A 15,727-nucleotide genomic window follows, 5' to 3' on the forward strand; every position below is an offset into this window, starting at 1 on the left:
ACGTATAGAAACAAAAGTAAACCCTCCAACATTTCTCCAATATAAATAGGGATGTCCTCTTCAATCATCATAATTTTATTATTTATACCCCACCCATCTCACTGGGATGGCCCAGCCACTCTGAGTGGCTTCGAACATATATAAAAACATAAGAAAACTTTGAACAAAACAAACAAAACCTTAAAACAAAACAAAACCTTCCCTATACAGGGCTGTCTTCAGACGTCTTCTAAAGGATGTATAGTTACTTATATGTTTGGCTCGGGGGTCGCATAACTCCATACCTGCCAACGCTTCTCCGATGAAAATAGGGATGCCCTAAGGAAAAGTGGGATGTTCTAGGATCAAATCAGAAACTGGGACGGCTTCTGTAAATCTGGGACTGTCCTTGGAAAATAGCGACACTTGAAGGGGCCTGTGAATGCTGAACAATGGTCTGGTTCTATGGTATCCAACTAGCTTTTACTCAAGAGTAGATCCATTGAAATTAAGGCACCTAAGTTAGTCATATTCATTGATTCCAACAGGTCTAACCTGAGAGGATGCCATCTTGTCCTTTGACACAAGCAGTAAATTCTCTGTGGACCTGACTTCACATTACCTCTTGACTCTCATCTTCTGTTCACACAATCAGGGTGTGTGTGTGTTATGGTTGTGTTGTAAACTCTGTCCCCCTTCCCTTGGCCCTGCTCATGTTGACAGAAGCCTGACATGCAGAAATGTAGCAGGAAAAACCTTGTCCTCTCTAGTGGTGATAAAGCCTAGTGGAAACTTTATTTGCTTACAATATTTATTTAACTGCCCTTCCTCAAAAGATTCCAGGGCGGCGCACGAAGAAGTGCGAATGAAATCTGCACAATGATAACGGAAGGGCAACGAGACAACTTTTAAAAAACCTCCCAAATCTAAAAACAGAATAAATCACGATTAAAACAACAACAACCCTCCCTTTGCAATCTAAAAAGGCTTCTCTTCTTCACCTGTTCTGCTGCTGCATATACTGCTGGTGTAAGAGGCTGTGTACACACCATAAATTTAAAGCACCCCCTTAAAATAAAAATAAAAATCATGGGAACTGTAGTTTACCCCTAGTGGCGCTATAGTTCCCAGCACCCTTAACAAACTACAGTTGCCTGGATTCTTTGTGGGGAGGGGAATGTGCTTTAAAGTCACTGGGAGGAAAAACAGTTAAGGTCACTGCGTTGGCCCATAAAAATGCAAAATCTGTACAGTGGTACCTCGGGTTAAGTACTTAATTCGTTCCGGAGGTCCGTTCTTAACCTGAAACTGTTCTTAACCTGAAGCACCACTTTAGCTAATGGGGCCTCCTGCTGCCGCCGCGCCGCCGGAGCACAATTTTTGTTCTCATTCTGAAGCAAAGTTCTTAAGCCGAGGTAGTATTTCTGGGTTAGTGGAGTCTGTAACCTGAAGCGTATGTAACATGAAGCATATGTAACCCGAGGTACCACTGTATTAGGTAAATATCTTTATTAGGGCAACTCTAACCAAAAAGGGCTCATTCACATTTCCTTTTTGCCACAGTTTCTAGGCACGGGTCTGCAATTTGTAGGGATGTTGCTGTTTTTTTTGTCCCTGGGGAAACCTGTTTACTGCTGAATCGGAACGAGTATCGTTCCACAACCTGATTGACGCTTGTTCCGATTCAGCAGTAAACACAGGGATTTCCTGGGGAAAGCAATGGGACCAAGAAAAATCGCTTGGATCTGTGCCTATGAATCAGAGACCTGTTCCCAGCAATCGCAACAGGAGCAGAAGTGTGAATAAGGCCGTAGTGTGCAATATTTTGAATTCCCCAGAACTCTTTTAACTAGCTAGATCAGGGATGGCGATCCTCTGCTCTCCCCAAATGCTGTTGGACTCCAAATCCCCCCATGGGGAGGGTGTGGGGCAACTGGCAACCTTCAGTATACCCCCTGCCACCTCCTAACTCCACTTCTCCCCTCTCCGCCCAGCTGCTTCCTTCGTTTTGAAATGAATATGCTGCGTGCTTTTGTTTCCTTTGAAATCGGCCTCTGAGACTCAACGTTTACCAGCCCCAGACCTTGCAGGCAGGAACATGGCAGAGTTGGTCTGGCCGGGGGCCAGGGAAACACCCAGGGATCTGTCACAGCCGGCTGCAACTGGGGACACAGCCAAGGAACCTACAGCTGCCGCCACGGGGCTCTGCACTATCGGGCGCAGGCTCAGGAGGAGAAACTGAGGCACGCCGTGGCAAGGGACGTGGCCAGAGTCATGCAGAGGCACAACCTAGCACAGCCTTCCTTCAGCTGGTGTCCTCCAGAAGTCTTGGACTAAAAATCCCATCAGCCCCAGCAAGCAGGAGGAAGGCACAGAATGGGGCTGGTGAGGCGTGAGGCCTGGAGAGAGCAGCAGGGGCCACACAGAGAGACTTGGAGGGCCACACTCATCTCCCAGGCCTGAGGTTCCCCACTCCTGCTTAAAAATGGATGGATTTCTCGAAATTTTTCTACGTATTTATGTTTTTCCTACTGTATGCAAAGGGTGGCGCTGTGGGTTAAACCACAGAGCCTAAGGCTTGCCAATCAGAAGGTCGGCGGTTCGAATCCCCATGACAGGGTGAGCTCCTGTTGCTCGGTCCCTGCTCCTGCCAACCTAGCAGTTCAAAAGCGCGTCAAAGTGCAAGTAGATAAATAGGTACCACTCTGGCGGGAAGGTAAACGGCGTTTCCGTGCGCTGCTCTGGTTCGCCAGAAGCGGCTTAGTCATGCTGGCCACATGACCCGGAAGCTGTACGCCGGCCAATAAAGCGAGATGAGCGCTACAACCCCAGAGTCAGTCATGACTGGACCTAATGGTCAGGGATCCCTTTACCTTTTTACTTTATGTAAACAACTCTGTGAGGGCAGTGTGCCATGAAAGGCAGATGATAGATCCTTGAATTGATTAATAGAATTGTAGAGCAGGAAGGGACCCCGAGGGTCATATGGTTCAACCCCCTGCAATGCAGGAATCTCGGCTAAAGCATCCATGACAGACGGCCATAAAACCTCTGCTTAAAAACTCTCCAAGGAAGGAGAGTCCACAACTTCCCGAGGGAGACCGTTCCACTTCTGAACAGCTCTTACTGTCAGAAACTTCTTCCTGATGTTTAGCGGGAATCTCCTTTCTTGTAACTTGAAAGCCATGGGTTTGAGTCCTACCCTCCAGAGCAGGAGGAAAAAAGCTTGCTCCCTCCTCCATGTGGCAGCCCTTGAGATATTTGAAGATGGCTATCACGTCTCCTCTTTCCCAGGCTAAACATAGCCAACTCCCTCAACTGTTCCTCACAAGGCTTGGTTTCCATACCCTTGATCATCTCGGCTGCCCTCCTCTGCACACCTTCCAGCTTGTCGGAACAAAATAAATGTTGCACCAAAAGAGAGTGGGGGAAACCCACACCGTGGGGCACGATTAGCCTGAGCAGCTGAGCATCCTTGCCCTCTGTTAAGTTGTGGGCGAACATATCAGACGACACAGCGATTCTTCCAAAGCAGCCCTTTATCTGTAAGCTGGAACAGAACTGAACTGAGGAGCTCAGCCAGCCTGCTTATATAGAGCTCCACTAGAATGCAACAGTAACCATTTTCTGTAACTAGCCAATCACTGAACGTCACTTTCGAACCTTCATTTGCATACAAACTATCCAATCACTGAACGTCACTTTCGATCCTTCATTTGCATAACTATCTACAGTATCTCCCTGCTGGCCCAGGGTGAGAACTTCAGTACATAACACCCTCAATCCTGCCAACCACGGGGTGGTCTTACCTCGGCTCACACGCTGCTTGGCACCAGAAAGGATCCCTGGCGTGTCGATGAGGCTGATGCTCTCCAGAACCTGGTTTGGCAAGTGGGCACACATGAACCTATGGGGGCAGAAAGAGAGAAGGCCAGAGGCCAAGGTGAGGAGCTTGTGTAGACAAAAGCAGCGAGAAAGGAGGCTTAGAGAGATTTCCTGACTTACAGAGGTTCCCCCCCCCAAAAAATGTTAATGATCTAAATCATATCAATTCTCTAAATCAGTGGCTCCCAATTGGTGGTCTGCGGACCCCTGGGGGGTCCACGTAGCCCACCCAGGGGCCCTGTGGCACATTAATAATAATAATAATAATAATAATAATAATAATAATAATAATAATATAATAAATTTATTATTTATACCCCGCCCACACAATATTAAACACAATATTAAAATACAGTAATGGATCAAACATTAAAAGCTTCCCTAAACAGGGCTGCCTTCAGATGTCTTCTAAAAGTCAGGTAGTTGTTTATTTCCTTGACATCTGGTGGGAGGCTGTTCCACAGGTTGGGCGCCACTACCAAGAAGGCCTTCTGCCTCGTTCCCTGTATTCTCACATCTCGCAGTGAGGGAACTGCCAGAAGACCCTCAGAACTGGACCTCAGTGTCTGGACTGGATAATGGGGGTGGAGATGCTCCTTCAGGTATACTGGGCCTTTGAGGCCATTTAGGGCTTTAAAGGTCAGCACCAACACTTTGAATTGTTCTCGGAAACGTACTGGGTGCCAATGTAGGTCTTTCAGGACCGGTCTTATATGGTCTCGGCGGGGGTCCTTGGCTTGGCTTTTGAAAAACAAGGGGTCCGCAGTGCAAACTGGGAACCGCTGATCTAAATGAACAGAAAGATAACTAAATGCTTGCTCAGTTGGCACATGTGACCCTCATAAATGCCTGTGTGTCTCATGTGCCTGCTGAGCGTTTAGGCACATTTAGCTATATTTTTTGGTTTAAGTGATTTATGCTTTTAGAGGGAGAAAAAACTCTAAGCCAGGAAAACACAAGGGAAAGCTCAGTCTGAAATCCCAGAGAGCCATGCCAACTGGGGCTTATCCACCCTTATCTTTTGCCCTGCACTTTCTAGTCTGTGCTTTGAACTTCCATGTCCAAGGGCTCCCCCCACTTGCCCCAGTGCTTTCCCCACAAAACCCGCTCTTTTAACAATGAATCGAACAGCAATTTGAGTTTTCTGTGGATTGTAGTTTACTCCAATTCAGCAGTAAGGAGCGGGTTTTCACGGGGAAAGTTCTGCGGCAAAAACAACTCTTAAGTGCCCCTATTTTCCAGGGACAGCCCCGGATTTACAGAAGCAGTCCCGGTTTCTGATTTAATAATAATATAACAATAATAATTTATTATTTATACCCCACCCATCTGGCTGGGTTTCCCCAACCACTCTGGGCGGCTTCCAACAGAACACTAAAATACAATAACCTATTAAACATTAAAAACTTCCCTAAACAGGGCTGCCTTCAGATGTCTTCTAAAAGTCTGGTGGTTGTTTTTCTCTTTGACATCTGGTGGGAGGGATTTCCACAGGGCGGGTGCCACTACTGAGAAGGCCCTCTGCCTGGTTCCCTGTAACTTGGCTTCTCGCAGGGAGGGAACCACCAGAAGGCCCTCAGCGCTGGACCTCAGTGTCCGGGCAGAACGATGGAGGTGGAGACACTCCTTCAGGTATACTGGACTGAGGCCGTTTAGTTTAGTTTAGTTTAATTCCAGAATGTCCCGCTTTTCCTTAGGGCATCCCTATTTTCACCGGAGAAACGCTGGAGGGTATGGAGTTATGTGACCCCTGAGCCAAGGAGATAAGTCGCTATACTTAGAAGACACCTGAAGCAGCCCTGTATAGGGAAGTTGGTTAATATTTTATTTTTATTTTTTTAAATTTTGGAAGCTGCCCAGAATGGCTGGGGCAACCCAGTCAGGTGGTCAGGGTATAAATAATGAAATTATTATTATTATTATTATGGAATAGGACATCTCTATTTTCATCAGAGAAATGTCTGGACTAGACATTTGGTGTAGACCAGGGTTTCCCAAACTTGGGCCTCCAGCTGTTTTTTGGACTACAACTCCCATCACCCTTGACCACTGGTCCTGCTAACTAGGGATGATGGGAGTTGTAGTCAAAAAACAGCTAAAGGCCCAAGTTTGGGAAACCCTGGCGCAGGCAATAAAGAGCTAAATGAACCAGTGGCTTGACTTGGAAAAGCCAGCATCCTATATTTGTTCTGCTTTTCCAGTAAGCCTGCCTTGGAGATTAACAACAAGAACGAAGAAGTCGAGTTATGGATGTTAAATACCGTATTTTTTGCTCTATAAGACTCACCTTTTCCCTCCTAAAAAGTAAGGGGAAATGTGTGCACGTCTTATGGAGCGAATGCAGGCTGCGCATCTATCCCAGAAGCCAGAACAGCAAGAGGGATTGCTGCTTTCACTGTGCAGTGATCCCTCTTGCTGTTCTGGCTTCTGAGATTCAGAATATTTTTTTTCTTGTTTTCCTCCTCCAAAAACTTGGTGCGTCTTGTGGTCTGGTGCGTCTTATAGAGCGAAAAATACGGTATATACCAATTTGAATGAACAAGCAAGTGCACCCTTCCCTCTCGGCTTTTCCCGGCCTGTTTGTTCTTTTTTCTTCTGCTCCGGGCTCCTAAAACAGTTGCCACCCCTCCCCTCACTCCTCATACGCCAAGAAGCAATAAGAGCAGTGCTCTGAGCAGCCAAGAACCAAGGGAGCAGCTCTTGTTTTCTCGTGTTCGGCACTTGTCACTTTTAAAAACTCCCCCCGTTTCCAGTTGTGCTCATGACCCAGCAGCTGATGGAGATCACAAGGATCTCAGTTGTGCTGTGAACACTTCCCTGGAGCGTTGGGGCTGCCCCGGCCAAAAGCCTGCCGAACTGCTGCTACTAGCTCTCTCTGTGCCTCCTCCTCCTCTTTCCATATCTGTGTACACCAGGAATTTTGGCACCCCGGGAGGTTGCCTGCTTTGCTCCTGCGGTTTTGGCTCGCCCCGCTGGTTCCATCCATTCAAACTTGCCCTCCCTGGTTAACCCACACTAGCATAAGCAACAAAGGGGAGCGGGAAAAAGCTGTTGGTGGATATCAGGAAATTTTGATTAAAGCACCACAACCAGATGCGTTAGAGCAGTGGGAGGACGGTAGCTGAGTGGCAGAGCACCTCTGCCTTGCACCCAGAAAGTCGCAGGTTCGATCCCTGTCATGGGTGTCACGGCGGGGTGTGTGTGTGGCAGTGACCTCCTCAAATCAAGTAAATAAACAAAAGTACTTAACTAAAAGTAGAAATTGTAGAAGGATTTTGACAGGGGTTTTCCTGAGCACTTGGGGTCAAAAGAAAGTGATTTGAAACAACTCTTGTTATTTAAGGAATATATAAGACTATAGATACCATCCTAGCAGAACTGAATGATACTTGTGTACAATAAATAAATGGAATAAACAGCTTAGAGGAATATATGGGAAAAGATATAAAACAAACAGTGCGACAAAATCAAGACTATAGGAAAAGTATAATGAGAACAGCTGGAGGTTTTTCACAGAAAACTTTCTAGGCTAAGACATGATGTTGTATAAATATGTGGTTCTTTTCTTTTTTTGTTCCTTTAAAAACTTTTTTCGACCTTTTTAAGGTGACAAATCCCCTTTTTCCTTCTTTTTTCTTTTTTGTGCTTAATTTTGTTATACTTACCTTTACTGTATGATTGTATTTTAAATTAATAAATATTTATATTTTTTTAAAAAAATGAAACAACTCTTGAGATATTTTATTCTGAATCTGCTAGACAGAGACAAGGAAGAGGATTGTGAGTGGTGGGTGTCTTGCCTGCCCCCAACATAAATCCTGACTACCCCCCCCCCCGAAACATAAATCCTGGCTATGCCCATGATCCCTGTTGTCTCCTGGTCGGGTGCTAGGAGAAGCTCCTGCCTGAAATAGAGGTTGGGTGGCCATCTGTCATGGGTGCTTCAGTTGAAATTCCTGCATTGCAGGGGGTCAGACTGGATGACCCTCAGGACCCCAACTCTACAATTTTATGATGCTATGACACTGTGGGGATTGTAGGTGACTCAGCCTTCTTCTTTGGTGATCCCTCGTAGCCGAGTAAGATTGTCTTCCATAAACACGGTTTTAACAATGAGTCCGTAAGTGGCTGTGGAGGCCAATTCTGGATCCACACGTCCTTCCACAGTGGGGACATAGGTTCCCGGGCGGGAGTTGATCACGGTGTGGATTTGCCAAGCATCCCTTCCTCTCAGCACGTTTCTCCCTTGCGTCTTGAGTTCTAGTGTCTTCAAAGCCCATGACACCTTTGCTAAAGGCTGTTCTCCAACTGAAGCGCTCGCAGGCCAGTGTTTCCCAGTTGTCAGTGTCTATACGACATTTTTTTAGATTTGCCTTGAGACAGTCTTTAAACCTCTTTTGTTGACCACCAGCATTACGCTTTCCATTTTTAAGTCCAGAATAGAGTACAGTACAGTGGTACCTCGGGTTACATACGCTTCAGGTTACATACGCTTCAGGTTACAGACTCCGCTAACCCAGTAATATTGCTTCAGGATAAGAACTTTGCTTCAGGATAAGAACAGAAATCGTACTCCAGCACGGTGGCGGCAGCAGGAGGCCCCATTAGCTAAAGTGGTGCTTCAGGTTAAGAACAGATTCAGGTTAAGAACAGACCTCTGGAACGGATTAAGTACTTAACCTGAGGTACCACTGTAGTTGCTTTGGAAGATGATCATCAGGCATCAGCACAACATGACCAGTCCAATGAAGTTAATGCTGAAGAATCATTGCTTCAACACTGATTATCTTTGCTTCTACACTGATATTAGTTCGCCTGTCTTCCCAAGTGATGTGTAAAATTTTTCAGAGACACCGTTGATGGAATCTTTCGGGGAAAGATTAACAAACCTCACAGTATTACAAAACTCGCAGATCAACCAACTAAAAATTTGGTTGATTAATCTAATATTCTCACCTGAAGCCCAAACACAGAGGGTTTTCCTGCAATGTGACTCGGCTGTGTCACTGATCGATATGAATTAACTTCTATACTGAATTTGTCGGGTGTTTTCATGGTGTTTTTCTACATTCTACGCCACTTCAGCGTTTTTATAAGCAACTTGTAAATTCATGCAATAAATAGCCTGAATGAAATGTTGAAACAACAAAAATTTGCAGCCCTGTTTTAAAGGGTGGAATATATTCACCCATTTGTGCCCCAAAGAAAGGTGTTTCTAGAAATAACCAAGCCTGATGCCAGTGGAACTTGCTCCCAAGCAGGGAAAGGGGGGGACAGGACGTGGGTTAGTTCTCGTTTTGCACCTTCCCAAATCAGTAGGTGACCCAAAACACTAAAAATTTGTGCAAACTTTGAAGAGTAATTGTGTTTCGGTTTGTCTATTGGTTCGGGAAGTGAGGTTTAACTGAGTTTCCATTAAAATGAGATATGGAAAAGGAATTTTTCCTCCCCCATCCCTACCTCTGAGAGAACAGGGATGGGCCAAGGAAGAACTGAGACAATCTGACTGCCTTCAGCGCCTGGGGAGGAGTTCATGTTTACAAACCCCTGGATGGAGGAAGGTGCACAGCTCAACCAGTATAAACAAGGATGCTAAAAGTAGAACCTGCCGGAAAATACCCAGGGCCATCCAATTCCACAGTTTCCCACTGTCCTGGGCCAAAGTACAGCCAAAAGAAGTTTTAAAGAAGGAATACCCCCCCACACACGTACATACAAAAAATGAGGAAACAGTCTAAATCTTTTAAACCTACATAACAGGCAGAAAATCAACAGGTGGAGCTGCAGCAGTGGAAAACCAGTGGATTTCTGCCTGTACTACCCAGCGCCTTTGTTGGTAACAATGCACTCAACCCTAGCATTCCTCAGCATACCCTCCAAAATCCTGGTCAGGCATCCCCAACCTTTGGCCCTCCAGATGTTTTGGACTACAATTCCCATCATCCCTGACCACTGGTGCTGTTAGCTAGGGATCATGGGAGTTGTAGGCCAAAACATCTGGAGGGCTGCAGGTTGGGGATGCCTAATCCTGCTGATTAAAATTGGGGTGTTCGTTTTTGGTCCCAAGCTCTTGCGGGAGCCAGGTGACTTGCGCCAGAACACAAGAACAAAAAAATGGGACATTCTGGGATCCAGTTAGAAGCTGTGATGGCTTTTGTAATTCTGGGGTGTCTCACTCAAAACAGGACAGTTGACGAATATGCCCCGGTCATAGAATTGGAAGGGACCCTGAGGATCATCCAGTCCAGCCCCGCCTTGTAGCCGAAAAGGACAAAAAGTTGTGTCATCCTAGTGCAAGCTGTGTATAGCTAAAATCAAGGCATTCTTTGGTCTTTCTCTTCAACGTGCATACCCTAATAAGGCCCAGTGTTTCTCCATTTCGCCCTGGCACTCATCTGCTGGGAACAGCTCCCATCTGTCCCAAAAGCCAGCACATCTGGAGGGCTGATTTATTTCCAGGCTGTTGGGACATGGGGTGTTGCGGGGACAACCTGGCACAGAGAATCGCGCTTTGTTCCAGAGAGTTCGGCTTGCATCCCCACTCCTCACCCCTGAAAGGCCTCCAGCCTCTCTCTCTCTCTCCTTCTCTTTGCCCCTGCAAAGAATGGGCTGGGAGGAAACAGGTGCCTTTTGCATTCCCTACACCCTGATTCTGTGAAACAGCTGGGCAGCATCTGGAATGCTACCCAAAAGGGCTGGAGAGGAACATCACGTGTCCCAGGTCGAGCTCGAGAAGGGGAAATAGAGGCTAGTGGAGGACCCATAAAATGAGGGACCCATTGGGTTCAGTTCACATTCAAAGGTATCTTAAAAAAAGAGACATCAACTTGCCAACAAAGGTCCGTATAGTAAAAGCTATGGTTTCCCCAGTAGTGATGAATGGAAGTGAGAGCTGGACCATAAAGAAGGCTGATCGCCGAAGAATGGATGCTTTTGAATTATGGTGCTGGAGGAGACTCTTGAGAGTCCCATGGACTGCAAGAAGATCAAACCTATCAATTCTGAAGGAAATCAGCCCTGAGTGCTCACTGGAAGGACAGATCCTGAAGCTGAGGCTCCAATACTTTGGCCACCTCATGAGAAGAGAAGACTCACTGGAGAAGACCCTGATGTTGGGAAAGAAGGAGAAGGGGACGACAGAGGACGAGATGGTTGGACAGTGTTCTCGAAGCTACCAGCATGAGTTTGACCAAACTGCGGGAGGCAGTGGAAGACAGGAGTGCCTGGCGTGCTCTGGTCCATGGGGTCATGAAAAGTCAGACACAACTAAACGACTAAACAACAACAACAACAACAACAACCTAATTTTTGATTTCCCAAACAATATGCAAACTGAAACAGCCATCTTTTGACATCGCGGCACTCCAGGTTTTGCAAACCAGTTGCAAACGTGTACACTAACGGTTATGCTAGGGTAAAGAGAATATCTTAGTGAAAATAACGTGCATTGTGTTAGGTAAAACTGCTTTGCCAAAAATGTGAATAACGGGCAAAATTGCACATGTGTGAATTAGGAGATAGTTGCACAAATGCTGAATTGTTGGAGCACTATTTAGAATAAAACACAACCTGTTGTTGAAAAGTGGAGAGCTGAGCTTACTACTGGAAAAGTAGAAACTGAGAAATGCCAAAATTCCTAGTGGTTAGAGTGGGGTTCTGAAGCTGAAAGTCCTGGATATAATTAAGGCTGGTATCTTATTTTGGAGGGAATTTGCTTGAGGGCCTCTGCTCAGTGGAAAGGGGGAGAATTCAATACACACCTAGGAATGGATCTGGATCAAAAAAGCATGAGGGATATCGCCTCTCCCTTCTCCAGTTTAGAAGCATAGAAAGTTGCCAAATATTGTCTTATTTTACTCCCATACCGAATACAGCATGAACTGAAAATACCCATCAGGTCTCCTATACAGAAATGCTGGGCTGATGGAACTGGAATTGCCAGCTTGGATAGCTCGGTTGGTTAGAGCGTGCTGCTGATAACGCCAAGGTTGCAGGTTTGATCCCCCACTCAAGGGACAGCTGTGTGTTCCTTCATTGCAAGGATTGAACTAGATCCCTTCCAGCTCTACAATTCTAAGATTCCATGAAGTCCAATGACATCTGAAGAGCCATAGACACACATACACCCCACCCAGTAACAAGGAGGACACATAGCAGTGAATGTAGTTTGGGCTCCACCTAGTCCAGTGATGGGGAACTTATGGCCCTCCAGAGATTGCCTTGACTAGAACTCCCATCATCCCTGACCACTGGCCATTCTGGCTGGGAATGATGGGAGTTGGAGTCCAGCAATGCCTGGAGGGCTGCAGGCTCCCGATGCCTGCATTAAACCCTGGCAAACCTTTTCCCTCATCCCTCTAGACCAGTTTCCCCAAACTTGGCTCTCCAGCTGTTTCTGGACTATAATTCCCATCATCCCTCACCACTGGTCCTGCTCGCTAGGGATGATGGGAGTTGTAGTCCCAAAAACACATGGAGACCCAAATCTGGGAAACACGTACTAGGCCACTGGTTGCCCATGGGCGGGTCATGAGGGAATTGCAAGTGGGCCATGTGAGGTTGAGTTGCACACTAAATGGTACATTCAACATTTTCTTTTTGTCATCCTGCATTTTTTAAACAGAAGGAGAAAGGCAGGTGCAGTAGTACCTCAAGTTACATACGCTTCAGGTTACAGACTCCACTAACCCAGAAATAGTGCTTCAGGTTAAGAACTTCAGGATGAGAACAGAAATTGTGCTCTGCCGGCGCGGCGGCAGCAGGAGGCCCCATTAGCTAAAGTGGTGCTTGAGGTTAAGAACAGTTTCAGGTTAAGAACGGACCTCCAGAACGAATTAAGTACTTAACCCGAGGTACCACTGTATAAGCTGATGCAAAGGAAGGCAGCCTCTTCTAGGGCTGGGGAGAAATCAAACTTTTGTCTGCATTTCAACAAGCGAAGCATTTTTTGAACCGATAAGCTAGCTGAAGCACAGTTATCCCTTGAAATCTGTGATTTGCTTCTCCAGCCAAACAGTGCACATGAAAGGGTACAGAGAAATGCACACAAACGAACTTTACAAAAATGCATCATTTTAAGGGGGAAATTTCGTACATTAGGAGAAATTTGCACTAAAACGCTGACAAACCTTCTAGAAGATATTTTTAGAATTAAAACCCGCAAATTGCTGGGGGAATGTGGAGAACTGAATTTAAGACCGTCAAATTCAGCTTCTCTTGTTTTCTGATTTCCCCCCGATTGAAACACGTGTGCCATCTTGAGCTCGCTGGCGAAAAAGTGGGGCGTATAAATGTAAATAAGAGAGAGGTGTTGCATCAGATCAACACCGAGAGGGAAAATGGTCATACATGGTAAATAATAAGAATGTAATCCAGTGTCATGTTGCGTGTTCAAGTTAATAAAGTTGGGTCCTGAGACTGAAAGGGGTGAAGAGGAAGAAGAAGAAGAAGAAGAAGAGTCTGGATTTGATATCCCGCTTTATCACTACCCGAGGGAATCTCAAAGCGGCTAACATTCTCCTTTCCCTTCCTCCCCCACAATAAACACTCTGTGAGGTGAGTGGGGCTGAGAGACTTCAAAGAAGTGTGACTAGCCCAAGGTCACCCAGCAGCTGAATGTGGAGGAGCAGGGAAGCAAACCCCGTTCCCCAGATTACAAGACTACCGCTCTTAACCACTACACCACACAGCCATACAACACAAACACACCTCTCTAAGCTTAGCCTCGACAAAGAATGCACTCAAAGGCCAGAAAATCTGGGGAGGGGTTAGTTCTGGAGCACTCACCGGTTGAGAAAGGTGTTTCCAAAAGGGTTGAGTTTCCGGAAGGGTTTTTTGGGGTCCACGATGAGAGCGTTGCCTGGAATGATGCCCTCCGTTTCGCCGTGCATGACGGCAATGAAAGAGTCCGTGGTGGGCTCAGGCCCAATGCGGCTCCCGGGGATGTCCTGCTCCAGCAGGTATTTGATGAAGGTGGTCTTGCCGGTAGAGTACTGTCCCACCACCAACACCATGGGCTTATTGTCAAAGTCGGCATCTTCCAGGGACGGGGAATGGAAGTCGTGGAAGCGGTAGTACTCTTCCACGGGCAGCAGCTTCCTCTTGTAGAGGTCCTTCAGGCCCTCGGTGACCGTACGGATCACTTCAGGGTTCTTCTTCTCGTTCTTCTTCATCCAGCTGAACATCTTGGCAGCCCGGTGAGAATGGCGCAGAGCCCGGTCCTTTGGAAGTGGACTGTAAATCGAAGAAGCTGGAGGTGCGGTGGAAGAGGAGGGGACTTTCGTTGGAGATCGAAGTCTTGACAGACAGCCTGCAGACCTTTCAAGAAGGAGATCAGGATTGACAGAAGTAGGCAAGGGCCCCAAACCTGACCAAAAGGCTGTTGGAATCCAGCACCCAAAGAGAATCCAGTGAGCTAATGGGTCTCTAATCTTCCAGGGAGCTGAGATGAAACCAAGATTCTATGGGTGGCGTCTGTAGTTCTTCTATATCAGACTTTGGTGGGCTGGTCCAGAACTTCGAGGAGATCCCAAGCAAAAGCACCTCAGTCAAGAGATCTTCCGGGGGATATTCTTCCAGCTGTAAACTTACTGATCACCAGAGCTTTAGGTGTAAAAGCACCGCATGCAGTTTGCCGGTGGATATAAAGACTCTGGATTAGAAATAAATACTCCTATGTGTGAATCGCTGTGTTTCTTCTGCCTTTCGAAGAGAAGACGTCTCTTTCTTCTCCAAAATGCAGTGGAGAGAGGCTGTAAGCCAGCACACGGCGGTGCAGGCAAGGGTGGAGTAAGGGAGACACGAATGCCAGTTTCAGATGGAAAATCCCTTTTGGTTGTTTGGGAGGGTTTGGTTTTTTTTAAATAAATGTTGGTTTTCCTTCCCCTCTTCTGGGGTCCTGAGAAGCTTCTGAAGGGGACTCCCGCTTGGAGGAAGGCGCAGGCTGTCGGGACGAGCAGCTGCCAAGAAACAGGGTGCAGAATACATTAGCATAAATTATTCTGGAAGGGAGGGTGACGCCCGGGATGTCCAAGAAGTTGAGAACAAGTAATGCGCAAAAAGAAAAAAAGAGATACACACATTCCCAGCTCCTCTCCAAAGTTGCAAGAATGCAGGCTTGGCAAATGACGGCCTATGATGCCACCGTGTGGTCTGGGAAGGAAGGAAGGGCGAGCCCAAAAGAAAGGTGGAGGAACAAGATGGGATACAGTGGTACCTCGGGTTAAGTACTTAATTCGTTCCAGAGGTCCATTCTTAACCTGAAACTGTTCTTCATCTGAAGCACCACTTTAGCTAATGGGGCCTCCCACTGCTGCCTCGTCGCCGGAGCACAATTTCTGTTCTCATCCTGAAGCAAAGTTCTTAACCCAGGGTACTATTTCTGGCATAGTGGAGTCTGTAACCTGAAGCGTATGTAACCTGAAGTGTCTGTAACCCGAGGTACCACTGTATATCAGGGGTCAGCAAACTCTTTCAGCAGGGAGCCGGTCCACAGTCCCTTAGACCTTGGGGGGGGGCTATATTTTTTGGGGAAAAGAACAAATTCCTATGCCCCACAAATAACCCAGAGATGCGTTTTAAATAAAAGCACACATTCTACTCATGTAAAAAACATACCGATTCCCAGACCGTCCGTGGGCCGGACTTAGAAGGCGATTGGGCCAGATCCGGCCCCCGGGCCTTAGTTTGCCTACCCATGGGATATATCACAGGCTGGCAGAGTTTGAAGGGACCATGAGGGTCATCTAGTCCAACCCCCTGCAATGCAGGAATCTTTTACCCAACGTGGGGCTCAAACCCACGACCCTGAGATTAAGAGCCTCATGCTCTACAGACTGAGCTGTCCCTCAGATCCATTGAGGGA

General features: G+C 46.7%; 1 protein-coding gene across 1 annotated transcript in view; it reads right to left on the minus strand.

Moving 5' to 3' along the window:
* EHD2 (EH domain containing 2) overlaps positions 1 to 15,727 on the minus strand; it is a 57,330-nt gene that overhangs the window by 33,324 nt on the left and 8,279 nt on the right. Inside the window, exons 2-3 of the mRNA XM_083627435.1 lie at positions 13,651 to 14,822; positions 3,789 to 3,886 (exon numbers count right to left, since the gene is read on the minus strand). Coding sequence (XP_083483561.1) covers positions 3,789 to 3,886; positions 13,651 to 14,048 — 496 coding nt within the window. The 5' untranslated portion in view covers positions 14,049 to 14,822. The remainder of the gene's footprint in view (positions 1 to 3,788; positions 3,887 to 13,650; positions 14,823 to 15,727) is intronic.

Source organism: Podarcis filfolensis (genome assembly GCF_964270895.1).
Source record: "Podarcis filfolensis genome assembly, chromosome: 8".
Lineage (NCBI taxonomy): Eukaryota > Metazoa > Chordata > Lepidosauria > Squamata > Lacertidae > Podarcis > Podarcis filfolensis.